Source organism: Cucurbita pepo, chromosome 1 (assembly GCF_057944985.1).
Source record: "Cucurbita pepo subsp. pepo isolate OVF chromosome 1, ASM5794498v1, whole genome shotgun sequence".
Taxonomy (NCBI): Eukaryota; Viridiplantae; Streptophyta; class Magnoliopsida; order Cucurbitales; family Cucurbitaceae; genus Cucurbita; species Cucurbita pepo.
The window spans coordinates 16,925,618-16,940,815 of record NC_141798.1 but is presented as its reverse complement, the minus strand read 5'-3'; the positions used below and the strand labels follow the sequence as shown (position 1 = coordinate 16,940,815).

At 33.9% G+C, this 15,198-nt stretch overlaps 1 protein-coding gene across 6 annotated transcripts; it reads right to left on the bottom strand.

The window, feature by feature from the left end:
• Positions 1 to 3,926: 3,926 nt before the first annotated feature.
• Positions 3,927 to 14,609, bottom strand: LOC111788109 (uncharacterized). 6 transcript variants are annotated; one of them, XM_023668306.2, is made up of 17 exons: positions 14,416 to 14,609; positions 10,347 to 10,476; positions 10,179 to 10,273; positions 9,906 to 10,085; positions 9,702 to 9,768; positions 8,702 to 8,868; positions 8,533 to 8,599; positions 8,381 to 8,454; positions 8,232 to 8,295; positions 7,818 to 8,146; positions 7,353 to 7,719; positions 7,134 to 7,234; positions 6,967 to 7,007; positions 6,239 to 6,431; positions 4,789 to 4,933; positions 4,500 to 4,633; positions 3,927 to 4,167 (listed from the first exon to the last, which is right to left on the bottom strand). In XM_023668306.2, the coding sequence occupies exons 2-17, from the start codon at positions 10,387 to 10,389 to the stop codon at positions 4,018 to 4,020; spliced, it is 2,217 nt and encodes a 738-aa protein (XP_023524074.1). In that variant the 5' UTR covers positions 10,390 to 10,476; positions 14,416 to 14,609; the 3' UTR covers positions 3,927 to 4,017. The 6 variants fall into 6 exon arrangements, with proteins under 6 accessions (XP_023524074.1, XP_023524102.1, XP_023524093.1 ...); XM_023668334.2 differs by having other exon boundaries at positions 6,967 to 7,004; XM_023668325.2 differs by having other exon boundaries at positions 7,348 to 7,711.
• Between the last annotated feature and the right edge of the window lie 589 nt (positions 14,610 to 15,198).

Sequence of the window (15,198 nt, the reverse complement as noted above, 5' to 3'; positions counted from 1 at the left end):
AAAATCCGTTAATCGGGGCGTTCATGGAAGTTTCGTACACTGCGGTAACATAGCTATTAAAACTATCAACTCGAGTATAATTCAAATGGTTGAAACGTGTATCATGAATTTAGAGTTTAGAAGTTTGAATCATGAGATGTACTACGAGAGTAGTGTAAAATTTCTGATAGCTCTTGCTAACTTAAACGTTGTTGTTGGTATGTTTTGATTGTATTTTAGATGAACGGAGTTGATTAATATTTTTAAATGAGTTAAATTGAAGTCAGAATTTTTAATTAAAAAAATGTAAAATATGTTTACGAAAATACTGTTGCCTGGGGTGTTAGGATTTCACAATTTTAAAACATGTCTCCGACCAAATGGGATCTCACAATCCACCCCTTGGGTGCCACCGTTCTAACTCACACACCACCCACCCGATGTCTAGCTCTGAAACCATTTATAACAACCCAAGCCCCTTTGGCCCATTACGATATTAAAACACATGGACTAGTGAGAGGTTTTCACACTTTTATAATGAATGTTTCGTGTCTCTCTCCAACCAACGTGCAATTTCACACTAATCTTCCACATAGTTTCTAAAAACTCAAATTTCAATATTACAACCCTAATCTTCCACGTTTGAAATATATAACAAAATGAGGCAAATCAGGGATCCGGGAGGTATCGAGGGCGAGGACGGAAAATGTAATCCCTGCCCTTGTTCCGGTTTACCTAATGGCTACAAAAACTCTTCCCACTCTTCCGACGAGGTAGGTCTCAATCTCATAAGATTAAAAAGACATCTTTAGAGTGAATACTTAATCGTCGAGATTATTTGGTCTTACCCTATCGGAGTTATCCAAACCCACTTGTTAGGTCATTATCATAATGTTTTTTTATGGGAAAAAAATGTCATAATTAATTAAATAAAAATATTATCATTTTCAAAACCATATTTTTGTCTCTGTGAATTTAAGATGACCATTTGACTTGTTAAGATCTTTGTACAAATCCTTAAAGATGATAAGGGCTAGATTTGGTATTTTCTAATTTTGTTTATGTTTTTTTTATTATTATTATAAATTAAAAAATATTGCTTTAATATATATATATATATATATATATATATATATATATATATATATATATATATATATATGTATGTATGTATGTATGTATGTATGTATGTATGTATGTATGTATGTATGTATGTATGTATGTATGTATGTATGTATGTATGTATTTTTAATTTTCAAATATATTGCTAAAAAAGCATGTTGGAAGGTTGTTCATTCATTTAAAATTATTATTTATAAATTAATGGGTTTGTAATAATGGAGGGTTTTAGTGATAAAAAAAAATGGAACATTCTTATTAAGGGAAAATAGTAATTTCATAAAAAATAAATTTTTATTTGGTAATTTAGCCTGACAAGTGTCACGGTCGTACATTTTTCAATTATGCAGTGTCGTGATATTGACATGCTCACGATAAGCTTTGAGGGAGACTAGAGCGCTTATTAATTTTTCACTTGTCTTTGTGGCTTCGTCGAACCTTGGGCGAGGTTTGTCTTCGCAAATCAAACACAACTTGTGGGGAATCCATGCTTGCTCAGCTACACACGTTGCCTGCTCGTGTAGGTTCAATTTTCTGTGACCTAACTAAGTTGCCTCTATACTAGGCTAAGTCATTTGACTCGACCTTGCCTTTACTTGGGGCCAAGAATTTTTATGGGTTACGTTGCATCTCATACTATCATCTTAGTTCCCAATTGACATGGTTATCATGTTTTGATGTCATCTCAAGTTCTGGGATGTCATTGGTCAACTTTAGCTTGTTTGGTCATACTCAACGAGAACGAGTCTATGTGTCGTTCATAACATTGGGACATCCCGAACATTCATCCATTGAGGTTCTATGATCCAACCTCCAACCCATCGGCACACTCATGTCTTCCGACACTATCTTTGAAAGACCCATTTTAAACATTTTAAAGGAAGTCACCCAAGATACTCGTCTTGCAACGCTAACCCTCACTTAAGGGTCATAGTTTTGCTTGTCGTTACGTGAGGGTTAGAACCTACTCTCTTCATAGTATGATTGTGACATTCTCCTCCATTTGAACTAGTTATCATACTCAATGACTTTCTCGAGAGCACAATCACTCCATGAATTGGGACACCAAAACACTCCGCACAACAAATTTTGGCAATAAAAATTAGAGTGTTCAATAAATTATTAAAAAACAAAACTAGAAATAGATATTATAACAATCTCAATTTTCAAAAAGGAAAAATAAGAAAAGCCAAATATTTGTGAAAAAAAAAGACTCTACCAAAAAAAGGGTCTTTTCTTAATTTATTTATTTTATTTAATGGTCCCCAAGACTTCATTATATTTCAATTTTTGACCTCCCCTTCAAATTTGATTCATTAATATGGTAAGTGTTTGATTTTTTTCCTATATTTGTAATGTTATTTTTAAACTTTTTTTATATAAATATTAGGTTTTTTTTTGGTTTGGATGTTTGTGGTTTTAAAAGTTTCTATTTTGGGTCCGTTTTTATTTGATCCTTTAAAATTTTAAAATCTTCAATTTGGTCCTCGTCGTTTAGTTTAATGAGTTTCAACCTTCCGCTCTAATATTCTCGAAAGAAATCACAAGAACCCAGTTAATTTCTTCATTCCTATATTCTCGAAAGAAATCAGAAGAACCCTATTAGTTAATTTCTTCATTCCTATACGGTTAGACGTGTCGTATTATAGTTTATCTATATTCAAATGTCTACGCAAAATGATTAAATTTAGAAATTTAACCCGTAAAATATAAGAATAAAATCGATAATTTAATTTTGATTAAAGTAAAAGTAAAATAAAATAACTTTTAAAACTCTTCTAGGTACTTCCCATGCAAATTTATAACGAGGAATCAGATAGATAAGGGACAGCAGGACCCCAATAATTGGGGAGGCCCACAAACATAACTCCTTTATTTTTTCTATTTTTTCAATTTATTTTTTTAAATAAAACATTTATTATTATTATTATTATTTATTATTTTTGCAACAATGGCCCACCAAATTAATTGGCGTATTGAGAAAGTGGGGGAAAGTTTTAATAAGTGGGGACCATCTTGGGTCAAAAATCTTAGTTCTTCATGGCTCTGAATCATCTTTAATGGGCCCATAGGCCCACTTTTAACAAAGTGGGCCCAAAATCATTCTCTTGAATCTCGTATCCCAAATTTGTGGATATGGGCCACTCTTTAATGGGCCCATGAAAGCAGGTAACCCTCACTTGATGGGCCCTTCTTAATGGGCCCATGTGTGAAAGTGGGCCAACCCTACACTGGGCTTTTGGTTCGTTGACTTGTATTTGTTAGCCATGGCAGTGGGTTCCAGACGATATTCTTGACTTCGTTAGTTAAAGAGTCATTCGTCCATTAAAATCCAAATATACTTATAATTTGATTAAATTGACAAATATATTGTAATTATAATAATTAACAAATCTTAATTTGATTAAATTGACAAATATATTGTAATTATAATAATTAACAAATCTCTACGATGGATGTAGTTTCTTCACAATCACACTTTTAATGACAGCAGACTGTGCAACACTCACTTTCCAACTACAAGTGAGCTAAGCCAATTTGCGTCGGCCAAATGAAATATGCTCGAGCCTCTGACCTTGGTTTTAAGAGTAGATTTTAGAAAACGAGGGCATAGAGAGATTTTCGAAAGAGACGTTATATAAGCAAGCAAGAGAGAAATAACAACGGCGTATATAACCTTATGTATAACCTTATGCAGGGAGAACGGTTAAAATTTAAAATCACTTCCAAATATGGTGTTGGGTAATATTTAAAAGTACTTTTGAACAAATATTAAAACATGTTTTTTTATTATAAATCTTATTTTTGAAAGGGTGACCCACCAAGAATTGAACTAAAATAATGTTAAAAGTCATGCAATGAATTGACTATGGATAAAATTCACAAGTAAAAAGAATAAGAGAGGAAAAAGTGGAAAATTCAAAAATCAAATTTATATTCATCCCATCTATGAGGGTCATCCTCATCGCTTTCATTTTCATCAGCCTTTAATGGACTGTGAATTTCACCAATACATTCTTCCTTTCCTGTCTCCTGCACTTCTTCTCCTTCAGGTTTTGCCACTTCCTCCTGTTCATACAAAACCATTTTCTTTTCAAAATTAGCTCCCAAACAACATCCTATTCCAAGAACCAATAGACGGTCCAAGTAGAAACCGGAACCAAAATTTGACGAACTCAGACCAAGCTGAGTCGATATTGATATATATATATAACTTTGGATATATATATATAACGCGGATCAGGGTGCGGTCAGGGACATTGAAAAAAATTTAAATGACATTTTTTTTTATGGATTCAATTAAAAAAAAGTAGTTAAATCACTGCTGAACCCAAAAGCTTAAGTTGATAGGTCACCGTAAATTTCGCTGGTCACAAGTGATCAAGAGAAAGAAGACGTACATTAGTTTCAGGAGACAACTCTGGGAGTTCCTCATCCCCAGTGTTTTCAGTCAGTTCATCTTGATTGGACTCTTGTTTTGCCTTATTAGCAGCTTCTTTCAGCTGCCCAATCAACGATAAAAATTGGGTGTGGTCTGCAAAAAGTTTTGACTGTAAGGCCATATACCCAAACCAACAGATCATAAAAAAAATTAACAATACAAACGGAGGACAGAATTACAAGACAAAGACATCATTAGCCATATTGCATGAAAAGATCAGGAGAAAGGGCAAATAAAATAAGCATTACCTGTGGCACGATTAGTTACAGCATCAGATAAGCGGAATGGATGATGGCGTTCTTCATTTTTGAATTTTAGTTTAATTTGGTGGCGTGTTTTGCCTGGAAACAACTGTTGTATCATACAAAAATCTGTTCCGAATTGTCGAACAGCCTAAAAGGTATGTGAATAAAGAGTTTAGTTCGATGCTAGAAGAAAACAGACCATAAACCCATCCAATTGGTTCAAGATGATGACATTCCAAATACCAACATGTTTAACCATAGACACAAAGCAATTTCTTTAATAGGAAATTGACAAGTTTCAAAGAAGACACAAGGTTAAAAACACTTTTTTGGTCTTTATAAGTTGTAAGGTGACAATTTAGTCCTTCACAAAGACAGAATCAAACTACAAAAACTAAATTACTACATAAAAAAAAGATCCATACTTCAAGGACTAAATCATAACTTCTGTTAGTATCGAGGACTAAATCATACCAAATTTTTACTTAATATAGTCCCCAGTGACTAACTCATTACAAACTTTTAAGCACAAAGTCGAACAAATTTTAAAAGTATAGAAACCAAATCGTTACCTACTAAGATTCAATACTTTAAGGCAACAACCCTAAGGCCAAAAGGATTACAAAAGTTTTACTAATTGTCTCCAAGGCCAAGGCTTGAGTTTTTGGAGTGGTGGGGGGAAGGCAAATCTTAACCCTATTTCCCGGTTATTGAGCTTTCCTACCATCCCCCGACTAGAAGCTAGAACCTCTCCAAAAAAGACAACGCTGTTCTTCACTATAATATCACCCTCTAAACCATACTCTTCATGCCCGCATATATGATGCCATATTATTTTCTTTTATAGAAAACGGGTCTTACATTGATAGAAAAAAAAAAAAAAAAAAAAAAAAACAAGGGCATAAAAAAAACCTGAACTCACAGAAAGAAACTCAACTAAAGAATGGGGATCAATCAAATAAAATGAGACCAAAAGTATAATTATTGTCGTCGGAATCCAAAGAGAAACATAGCACCTAATGAGGAACAGATATCACTAGGGTCCCTTTCAATCCCTCAAAAGGTCCTACTACTCTTCTCTCCCCATAAAAGTCACACAACCCACAAACTCCCGCTTGCCACAAAATCTCCTCCGAATCTAGAAGGTGGATGGAGAAGGGTCCCCTCAATTAATCTAACTAAAACCTCAAACAAAACGATAGCCAAATACATTAAATATAATCATATAAGTAGAACATCCATCTCAAGACAATCTAACTTTTTTAATTCTTTTGCACTCTTATAGGGAAAAAACTCACGATCGAAGGAAAAAAAAATTCAAAACCAAGTTAACTCAAGTTTCAACCAAGTCCAAGAAACAAGCTGAAAGTTTTCGCCCTTCAGGACAAGCAGAATAAATAAACATCAAGTAGGAATATGAAAATTCTTGAGGAAAAAAAGGAGGTTTAATTACCTCATAAAAACGCTCTGTATCGTGCTTTGACCACTTTATACGTGGTGTTTTGTCCATGAAAGAATGGTAATTAAAGTAAGCAGAAGTCATGTCAACTACATCAGGGGTTTCCTCATCATCGGTACCTCTACCTTGTTCAGAAGCAAGGCTTTCCTCTCCATCATTGAAAATTTCCTCACCGGCAGTGTCAGTTCTGGCATAAATAAACAAAAAGGAGTAAAAAAGAAATCTCTTCTCACGACATCTCAGACAAAACTAAAATACCATGAAAAGTAAGTTCCTTGATTTCCACAACACTAATACAAAATGTTTAAGCAGAGAAGCTTTAACCAGCTTTTTAAAAATGCATTCACTGGAATTTTCCAAATTACCCAATTTCCAGCATCTCCTATCTACCCTCTAGAGATTGGCGCTCCCCTCGAACAAATCCAGAATTTCATCAAATTTTCTCACCTTCTCATTCAAGGAGGATTTTTTTCTTACAATATTCTCCAAGATCCATTTGTGCTAACATGAAGCCTTCTTTGTAATTTATCTTAAATTTAGGCTTACCCTCCCCCCTTTATATTTATATATTTCATCTCATTCACAAAATAGTGCTTTATGATTCATTACATAACAATTGCATCTATCACTACACATTTAATTCGTTTATCAAAAATAGTGACAATAAATTCATTATAAACAATTTATAGAATTAAAACAAAGATGACGTGAAAGTTTTGGACCTCTGATTGGTTGCTGATTTTCTCATGCTTGCCTCTTTCTTCTACATTAAAAATAGTAGACCTCATCTCGTTAGTAAACATGAGACAGAAAATAGCTAAAACCCACCAACCAAAGAAATAAAATCATCAGTTCTGTGAACTTATGAGGTACGAAAAATAATATGTACCTCTAACTTCTCCTTGTACTCGTGATAAATAATGAGATCCCTAAAACTTATCTTTTGAAAGTCAATTTCATCCTCCGGAGTTTCCAGCAAAACCTTGTTTACTGTGAAGGCAGAAGATAATTAACGATCTGACAAAAGCATATTCCATTCCTTCATTAACTACACATAGTGATTGTAAGAGATTTAAAGCATAGGCCGCTAGAGAAATAGTTACCTTGCCTTCTATTCCGACGAGTTGAATGGGAGAACTTCTTAGGACGCTTTTCGGCTTGCGTATCGGGAACTGATTTATTAGCCTGCTTGCGCTTCCGAGCTGGTTTTTCACTATCACTAGATGGTTTTGAAGACTTTTTTGAAGCTTTTTTTCCTCGAGATGGGCCAGCTTTTGAGGTTTCATTGGGGAAATTCCTATTCTCGTCAACACCATCTTCTGGCTCATCAGGTTGATGAGAAACCTTCTTTCTCGACTTCCTCGAAGTTTTGCTCTGCTGGATTTCTTCACCAACTTGGGAGAACATCTCTTGCGGCTGAGAAATATTTGATTCCATTGAAGGTTTTCCTTCGCCAGTCTTACCACTCTAAAAACCTCAATTACAAAAATAACGTGTTAAAATAAACAAACAGAACTGCAAAAACTAAAAGCTATTGCATATTCAGTTACACATTTCAAGTCATTTACATTACCACTTCTCTTGACGGATCTTGATCATCTGAATTAAAATCATCCACCAGTATGTCATCGTAAGAGTCAAATGCTAATGGCTCTACATTAACTGGTGCTTCAGTATGCTGGTTGACAGGAGTGTAACCATCAAAGTTGATCGATGAATCATTCAGAATGCCATCAAAATCAGAACCAATTGAGGTGTCATGCATGCACCTAGTATCATGAGAAATAACTTGTGGAGATGGTGGAAGCATGTCAGAGATTTCAGGCTGAGATATTTCCATGCAAGCGTCTTCTTCTGCAGTTTTTATTTTGGGCTTTGTTGTATAATTGCAAGCAGGTTGTTCTGAAAATAATAAGAATTTAATTAAAGCGTAATATTTCCAAAATGATACAACTATAACACAGAAAATTGGTTGAATTTGTCTTACCAGATGGACTAGTGTCTCCAGAACTTATTGTATCCATGGTGATATCAGCCCCTGCCCCACGTTCCTGAAACCTTAACCATACGTCAACGAGTGAAGAAAGATGCTTTTAGAATAAATAACTTCACTTGTTGACGAAACCAGAATTTCACCTCGATTTCCAACCTTTGTTTATCCAGATCTCCATCCTCACTGGAGATGGATGCTTGGTTAAGGCTTGCAGGATCTTTAAATGTATGAGAACAAACATTAGAACAAGCACAATCGAGGAGGAAATGTGAGATAAGAAATGTCAATAACTCACCTGCTTCATTCTTCGGTTGGTTATGAAAATCATCTAGGTATTCCAATTCGTAAAATATATCAATATTCTGAAAATAAAATTACTATTAGTACAGAATTGAGCAAAAGAAGATGTACTTAGAACCTTAATTCCTCAACCTAGATTTAATACTCGAATAATTAGCACATACCTCTTCTGGAATTTTGCCATCACTAAAATGTCTGTCCTCAGTTTGAATTGATCCTAGTCCACTTTGATCCAAAACCGTAGCCTCATGAGCTGTAGAGGAACTTGGAGTGGAATAATTCAATATTCCCGTATTTTTGGTATCAGTCAATTTTTTCACTCCAACTGGATCTAAGGAGAAAGTACGAGATTGATTGGATCAGTTACTTCATCATCTTGAACATTAATGGAATACATGTGTCCGTCACAATGAATAACAAGACTCGGATATTGAAATATAAATATTAAGCACAACCATACTTGAACAGGACTTATTCTATAGGTTGTACAACTGTGTCCTTGAGTTTGAAAGAAAACACAGCAAGTCTAATTCAGAATACTAGCACCCTCCAGCTCAAGACTAAACCACTACAATATTACTTCCCCGCAAGACCAACCCTCTGATTTATAACAAATATTACCAATAGATCCCAACAAATACCTTGCTAGTTCTTATCCTTTGCTAACTGTCTTTTTTGGGTCATCGTACATGTCAAGTTGAAACCCATACCATTCAATTCGCAGTAGAGTTATATTGCAATTTGCAAGTGCTTGGATGATTGGAAAGAACGTTTCATAATGTAAAATAATATATTTGGATAAATTACAAAATTGGTTCCTGTTCCCTGAAAAATATTCAACTAGATCCCTACGGTTTTAGAAGTTTCAATTTAATCCCGAGGATTAACTTTAATTTGGTCTCAATGATTGTGGTTAATTTTAGGGACGATTTGTGAAGATAGAAATCATGGGGACCTAAATGAAATTTAATCATAGAAACTAAATTGAAATTACATCCAAACCATTGAGATCGAACTAAGACTTTGCCCAAACTATAGAGACCAATTTTATTATTTCATCTAAGTATTGAATTGTCGAAGTTATCACATCATCTTATTTTCATTTCATCTTTCAAATGTACCACATCATGCAAATTCCAACGAATGGTTTAAACTAGTACTTACCATCGGTAGTAGAGCCCGAAGGAAGAATACTGCCACAAGAATCAAAATCAAGCTGCATAGAGTCTACCTGGAAACAACAAATGTCCCTACCAAATCAAACTTACAAATGAAATAATATATAGTTGTACTAGAATAGAAAGATCCATGTGGCCAACTTTCTGGTGTTTTGGCACTAAACAAGGTCGACAATAATAAGTGAATTACCGTTTTAGCACTTTCCACAGAGGGAGGATGTGAACTGATGAAATCAGATCTTGCGGTAGCCAAGAGCAAATCATCCTCAGATTCCTTGTTCTCCTCTATCACAGGAAGTTGGGATGACGATTCAATTGATTTTGTATTTCCTCTACCGTCGTGACAAGATTTAGCATCTGAAACTGTTTCCTGCAAACAAAGTAGATTCATAGAAACATTTTCTCAGAAATATCCCACAAAATTAATCGTCCATCACTCAGGAAGATACTACACAGGTCTTACCTTCTTATCCTGAGAATGAGTACACGATTGTGGTGCCAAAGTTGGCTTTTTAGGACGTGGTTTGATCTTTGGTTGAAATCTACTCCCAGTTCGGGCTGCAAAAAACCAATATCAATAACTCACTATCAAGAAAATAAAAATGCACAAGCTGATGTATCCAAAACTTACACGAGACGCTAGGATCAGAAAGAATGTCATCAAAAGGGTCCATAAATGAAGCCTTGAGTTTATCCAACAGCAACAAGAAGCCTTCGGATGATACAGAAGCTTCTGGTTCCTTTTTAGTATGTAAGAAATCCTAAGTAAAAATGCACAGATATGTTTAGGGACAAATAGAGCACATAAAAAGTGCAAAAGGATAATTCAAGCTGGGATTTGTGGAAGTGGTTACCAAGCACAAGAAGAACACTAAAGCAAAATTACTTGGTCGTTAGGAACAAAAAAGAGTAATTGCTAAATATGGGACAATTATATGGGGGCTAAATACATTTAGGATGGTTAATTTATTGGACATTCTTTTTCTTACAACGTTTTACAAATGTCTAACATAGTGAATTTGATTCTCACAACTCTCACTACAAGAAAGTTGTGAAAATATAACAACACCTAAACTATAACATGCTGGAATTTTTCTTGCACCATCCTCGCTGTGAGAAAGTTGCAAGAAAAACTAAAATGCTTTAATTGTATGTTGTTGGAACTTTTCTCGCTGCTAATTATATAAATAAGGACTAACTGCACAATCTAATACAAGAATTCATAATCTAACAACCAATCGGAGACTCAATGAGGTGAGCCTTAACAATGAATCAGTTGTGATCATACATTCTTGAAATGTTCAACTACCAAATTTAAGTGTAGTAAATGAGTTGATTCATGGTTGAATAAGCTACTGATATTATTAGGTTCTTTTAGTTGTATAATTGTATTAGCAGCAGTTTGTTACAGAGGCAGGTTGTTCTTTATAAATATGTAACCCTGTTCGTGCAATTAGTAATATTAATAGCTTAGTCATTCAACCATTATATTAGTCTCTCTTATCTCTAGAGCTCCTTACCAACAAAGGGAAGGCAATTGGTCGCGTGAGTAAGGCATGAAGCAAATTACTCATGTAACAACTTATTCTGACCTCTTCAAGTTACACGAATTACTGACTTGTATAAATGACTTAAATATTTAGGCAGTTCACTTCTGAGAGTATTGCTTTTTCTATAATTCTTGTCATTGGGCCATTTCCAACCTCACCATTTTTTTAATTAAAGCCATTTATCATCATGTGCTCGCAACAAACTTTGTGTAAGGCTAATGAACCAAAAAGCCCATCATAAGATCTAATCAAACTCGTGTAACAACTTGATCAGACATAACATTTCAACTACAGAAATTACAAGGAAGAAAATGAAAGGATAATGTAAGATCTCTGAAAAGACTACTTAAAATCACGATTTATGTAAATTCAGCTAATGAGATTAAAAAATATCTTACACTTGCAAAATAATGTGAGAAATCATGACAAAGGGCATAATCAAGCACCCTACAAACAAATCAAAGATAAACATCCAACAAAAAAGAAAGGCAAAACAAATTTAAGGAAGAACAACATTTAGCATAGAGATTTTGCGCGTTCTCAGTTGCAAAAAAAAAATGTCACAATCAAGTCCCAATATACAATAAATAGTTAAACAATCTAGAATGGCAATAATAAAAGTACAAAAAGTAAAAAAAAAAAAATTGCAACTTTGCATTCTGTTTCTTTCTCGCACATGCAATCCAATGTGAGAATGAGCACACAAAAAAGCCTAACAACCAAAAACAAATCTATGGAAGAACAAAATTTACCATACAGATTTTGAGCAATCTCAATTGCAAAAAAACGTCACAATCAAGCTACCAATAAAAAATTTATAGTTAAAACATTACAAATTAACAATAATAGAAGTACAATAGATCAAAAATTGACAAGACACTTTTGCATTCTGTTTTTTCTCACACATTCAATCCAATGTGAGAATGAGCATAGAAAGAAAAAGCTAACAACCAATCGTTCATCGTCAAATATCTCCCAAAAAAAAAAAAAAAAAAAAAAAATCAGCAAACAACTCACATTTTTTTCCTCAGGATATACTATATATGTAAAAGGCACTATAGAGGAGAAACTTGTTCTCCCCACTTTGCCTTCTACCTTTTAATAATAAATCTATTCTGCTCTTTTTTTTTTTCTTTTTTTTTTCTTTTTTTTTTGTTGAAGATTATCAAGGGTGTTAGTTAAAAATGATAGATCAGAAGCAAGTTTCTAGGTAGAAGTTGTTACAATTCTCAAAGATTAAGAACTTAAAAGGACTGGATAGAGAACACGAAGAGATCCTCAAAATGAGTCCAACTTTGAGAAGCTGCAGTTTAGTAACCCTCTGGCCATTGCACATGACATCAAACCACAAATGTAGAGTCTCATTGAATTGTATTTGAACATTAATTATGGTTTTAGATATTGTTTCTAAAAAAAAAAGGGAGACGAATTGAATCTACAAATTTATAAATCTTAAGGAACAGCCCATTCCATGTTTCAATGCTTTACCATTCGATTTCTGTTGATGTCAAGAATCCACATTCTCATTTTCCTCATCTAGATAATTCATCTTCCTCTATCTAGCAATATATTCTTCATATTTAATCTTGATTTTAGTCAATTTGTGGAAATTTGCAAAGAAAGGACATAATTGAAGGATTTAAAGGGAGGGAAGAAGAGGCATCATTACCCATATTCAATATGTTGATGACACGCTTCTTTTAAGTAAGTACGATCCGAAAGCTTGCAGCTATTTTTAAATATTTTTGCAAAGGCATCTGTCTCACTATCAATATGGAGAAACAACCTTGATTGGGCTGAATGTCAATAGACAAAACTAGTAAAGAAACTTTACTCCTAGGAAGCTGGGAAGGACTTTTGCTCATCTCTTACCTTGGAATGCCTATTGGAGATAATCCCAATAACATTTCCTTTCGGGACCCAGTAATGGACAAAATCAGGAACAGATTATTAGGAATTTCCTTCGGGAAGGGGTCAATGAGGAAGGAGGAAGCCACTTGGTTGGCTGGAGAAAGGTTACGGATCCTTTGTTGTGTGGTGGTCTAGGGATAGGTGATCTGAGAAGGAAGAATTCAGCCCTTTGTCTGAATGGTTGTGGAGGTACGTGCATTTTAAAGGTGCCCTTTGGAGAAAGGTTATTGAAAGCAAAGTTTGGTAAAACTAAAGGGTAGAGGGTTTCTTAATAACAGCAAGAAGCTTAAATACAGCCCCTGGAAAAAAATATGCAAAATCTGAGAATAGTTCCTTTTAATTCAATTGCAAGAAAAGAACGTCTTTTCAGAGTTTGCTACGAACACTAAGCCAAGTAGTCTAAGGTTAATTTTTACATCTCGTCAGTAGTCAATAACTGCTTAAATACCTTAGACAGATTGCAACGAAGACATCCTCATATGGACCTTTCCCAAATATGTGCCTCCTTTGCAACCAAAGTTCTCAATCCAGCAGTAACCTCTTCCTTCATTGTCCTTTTGCTTGTAAGGGTTGGTGTTTCGTCCTAAATACTTTCAATTTGGCTTGGTGCTCCTAAACTTTAGTTGATGGTCTTTCTGAATTTCTCTCAGGCTGTTAGTTAAAGAGAAAACTAAAATTTTATGGTTGAATTCTTACAGAGCTCTTCTTTGAGCTTTATGTAAAGGAGGGAACAGCAGATGATTTTCAGAAAACTCTTCCTCAAGCAGTTTCTTTTGTGGAAGAGTACACTTTACTGCCTCTACTGAGAGTGCTTTACACATTTTTCTCTTCTTCCTTTTTTTTTTTTTTTTTTTTTTTTTTTTTTTTTTTTTGTAATACACAATGATTGTTCATCAATCTAGCTTGGAGGACTTTTATGTTGTGATCCTCCGTTTTGGGCTTAGGGATTCCTCGTCCCTGATGCATTATGGCTGTGTTCTTCCTCTTTTGATAAATATACTATTTCTTTTTCTCGAATTGTATGGCTGATTCATGTCCGAATCAGAACAACCAACACGCAAACCACGTCCCAATTTGCCACACGACTGTTTTTATTTACGCTGCTATTCAGCCATTGTTATGCCAAAGAAGAAATAAAAACAAAAAATAAAAAAAGAAACATTCGTTCTTTCATTAGACAAGTGCTAATTTGTGTTTTCCAAGTGAGAAGAAAAACACAGATGGAAACTGCCGGAATACCTGTAAAACAAGGGAGTAGAAAACCAGTGCCAAACCCTAGGATGAAGGAGGCTGCGGCGCCACAAACGGAATAAACACGATGGCGCTGGTAGAAGTGAACGGTAGAGAAGCGGCGGCGACACCGAGCTGCTGCAACGGAGGAGGAGAGGGCGCGAAGAAGTGGCGTGGAACAGTTTATTTTATTTTACGAAGTGGGTTCAGTCTTGTTTTTTTAAAGCAAAAAAGTGGGCCGATTTAACGGGGACGTGGACTAATTTTATTTTCTTTTTCTATTTTTTTTTCAATAATAATATATATATATATATATATATATATTTTTTTTTTTACTTAAGGATAAATTAATAAAAATATTTCAAAACTTTATCTCTTAGTTTAAAAATATCCAATTTTCAAAAAGATTTGATAACAGTTTAAATTTAAAAATATTATTTTCCCTATTATTGTTTTATTTCAAAAATATTGATAATATTTAAAAATATATTTGAACTTTAAAAATTCTGGTGGTGATTCCAATATATATATCGAAAGTTCTGTGTATAAAAAATATTCAAAAAAAAATTTAAAGTATAATTAATAAAAAGTAAAAAGAAAATTTAATATGATCATGAACTAAAATTGTTTATCTACGTCTCATAAATTAATTATATATGAGCTTTTAAATATTATTTTAAAAATTTATAAATATTTTTTTAAATATTGTACTAATGCTAATAATATTTCAACCTTTTTGTTTTAAAATTTTAAGGATATTTTTTTAAATAAATTATTAACTATTTATATTTT

What these genes read in the sequence shown, in the direction of transcription:
- LOC111788109 (XM_023668306.2), bottom strand. Translation starts at nt 10,389, where the DNA reads ATGGACCCTTTTGATGACATTCTTTCTGATCCTAGCGTCTCGT. An exon ending in TTCTGATCCTAGCGTCTCGT is followed by an intron (nt 10,274 to 10,346) that starts GTAAGTTTTGGA and finishes GGTTTTTTGCAG; the next exon opens with CCCGAACTGGGAGTAGATTT. An exon ending in TGTAACTAATCGTGCCACAG is followed by an intron (nt 4,634 to 4,788) that starts GTAATGCTTATT and finishes AACTTTTTGCAG; the next exon opens with ACCACACCCAATTTTTATCG.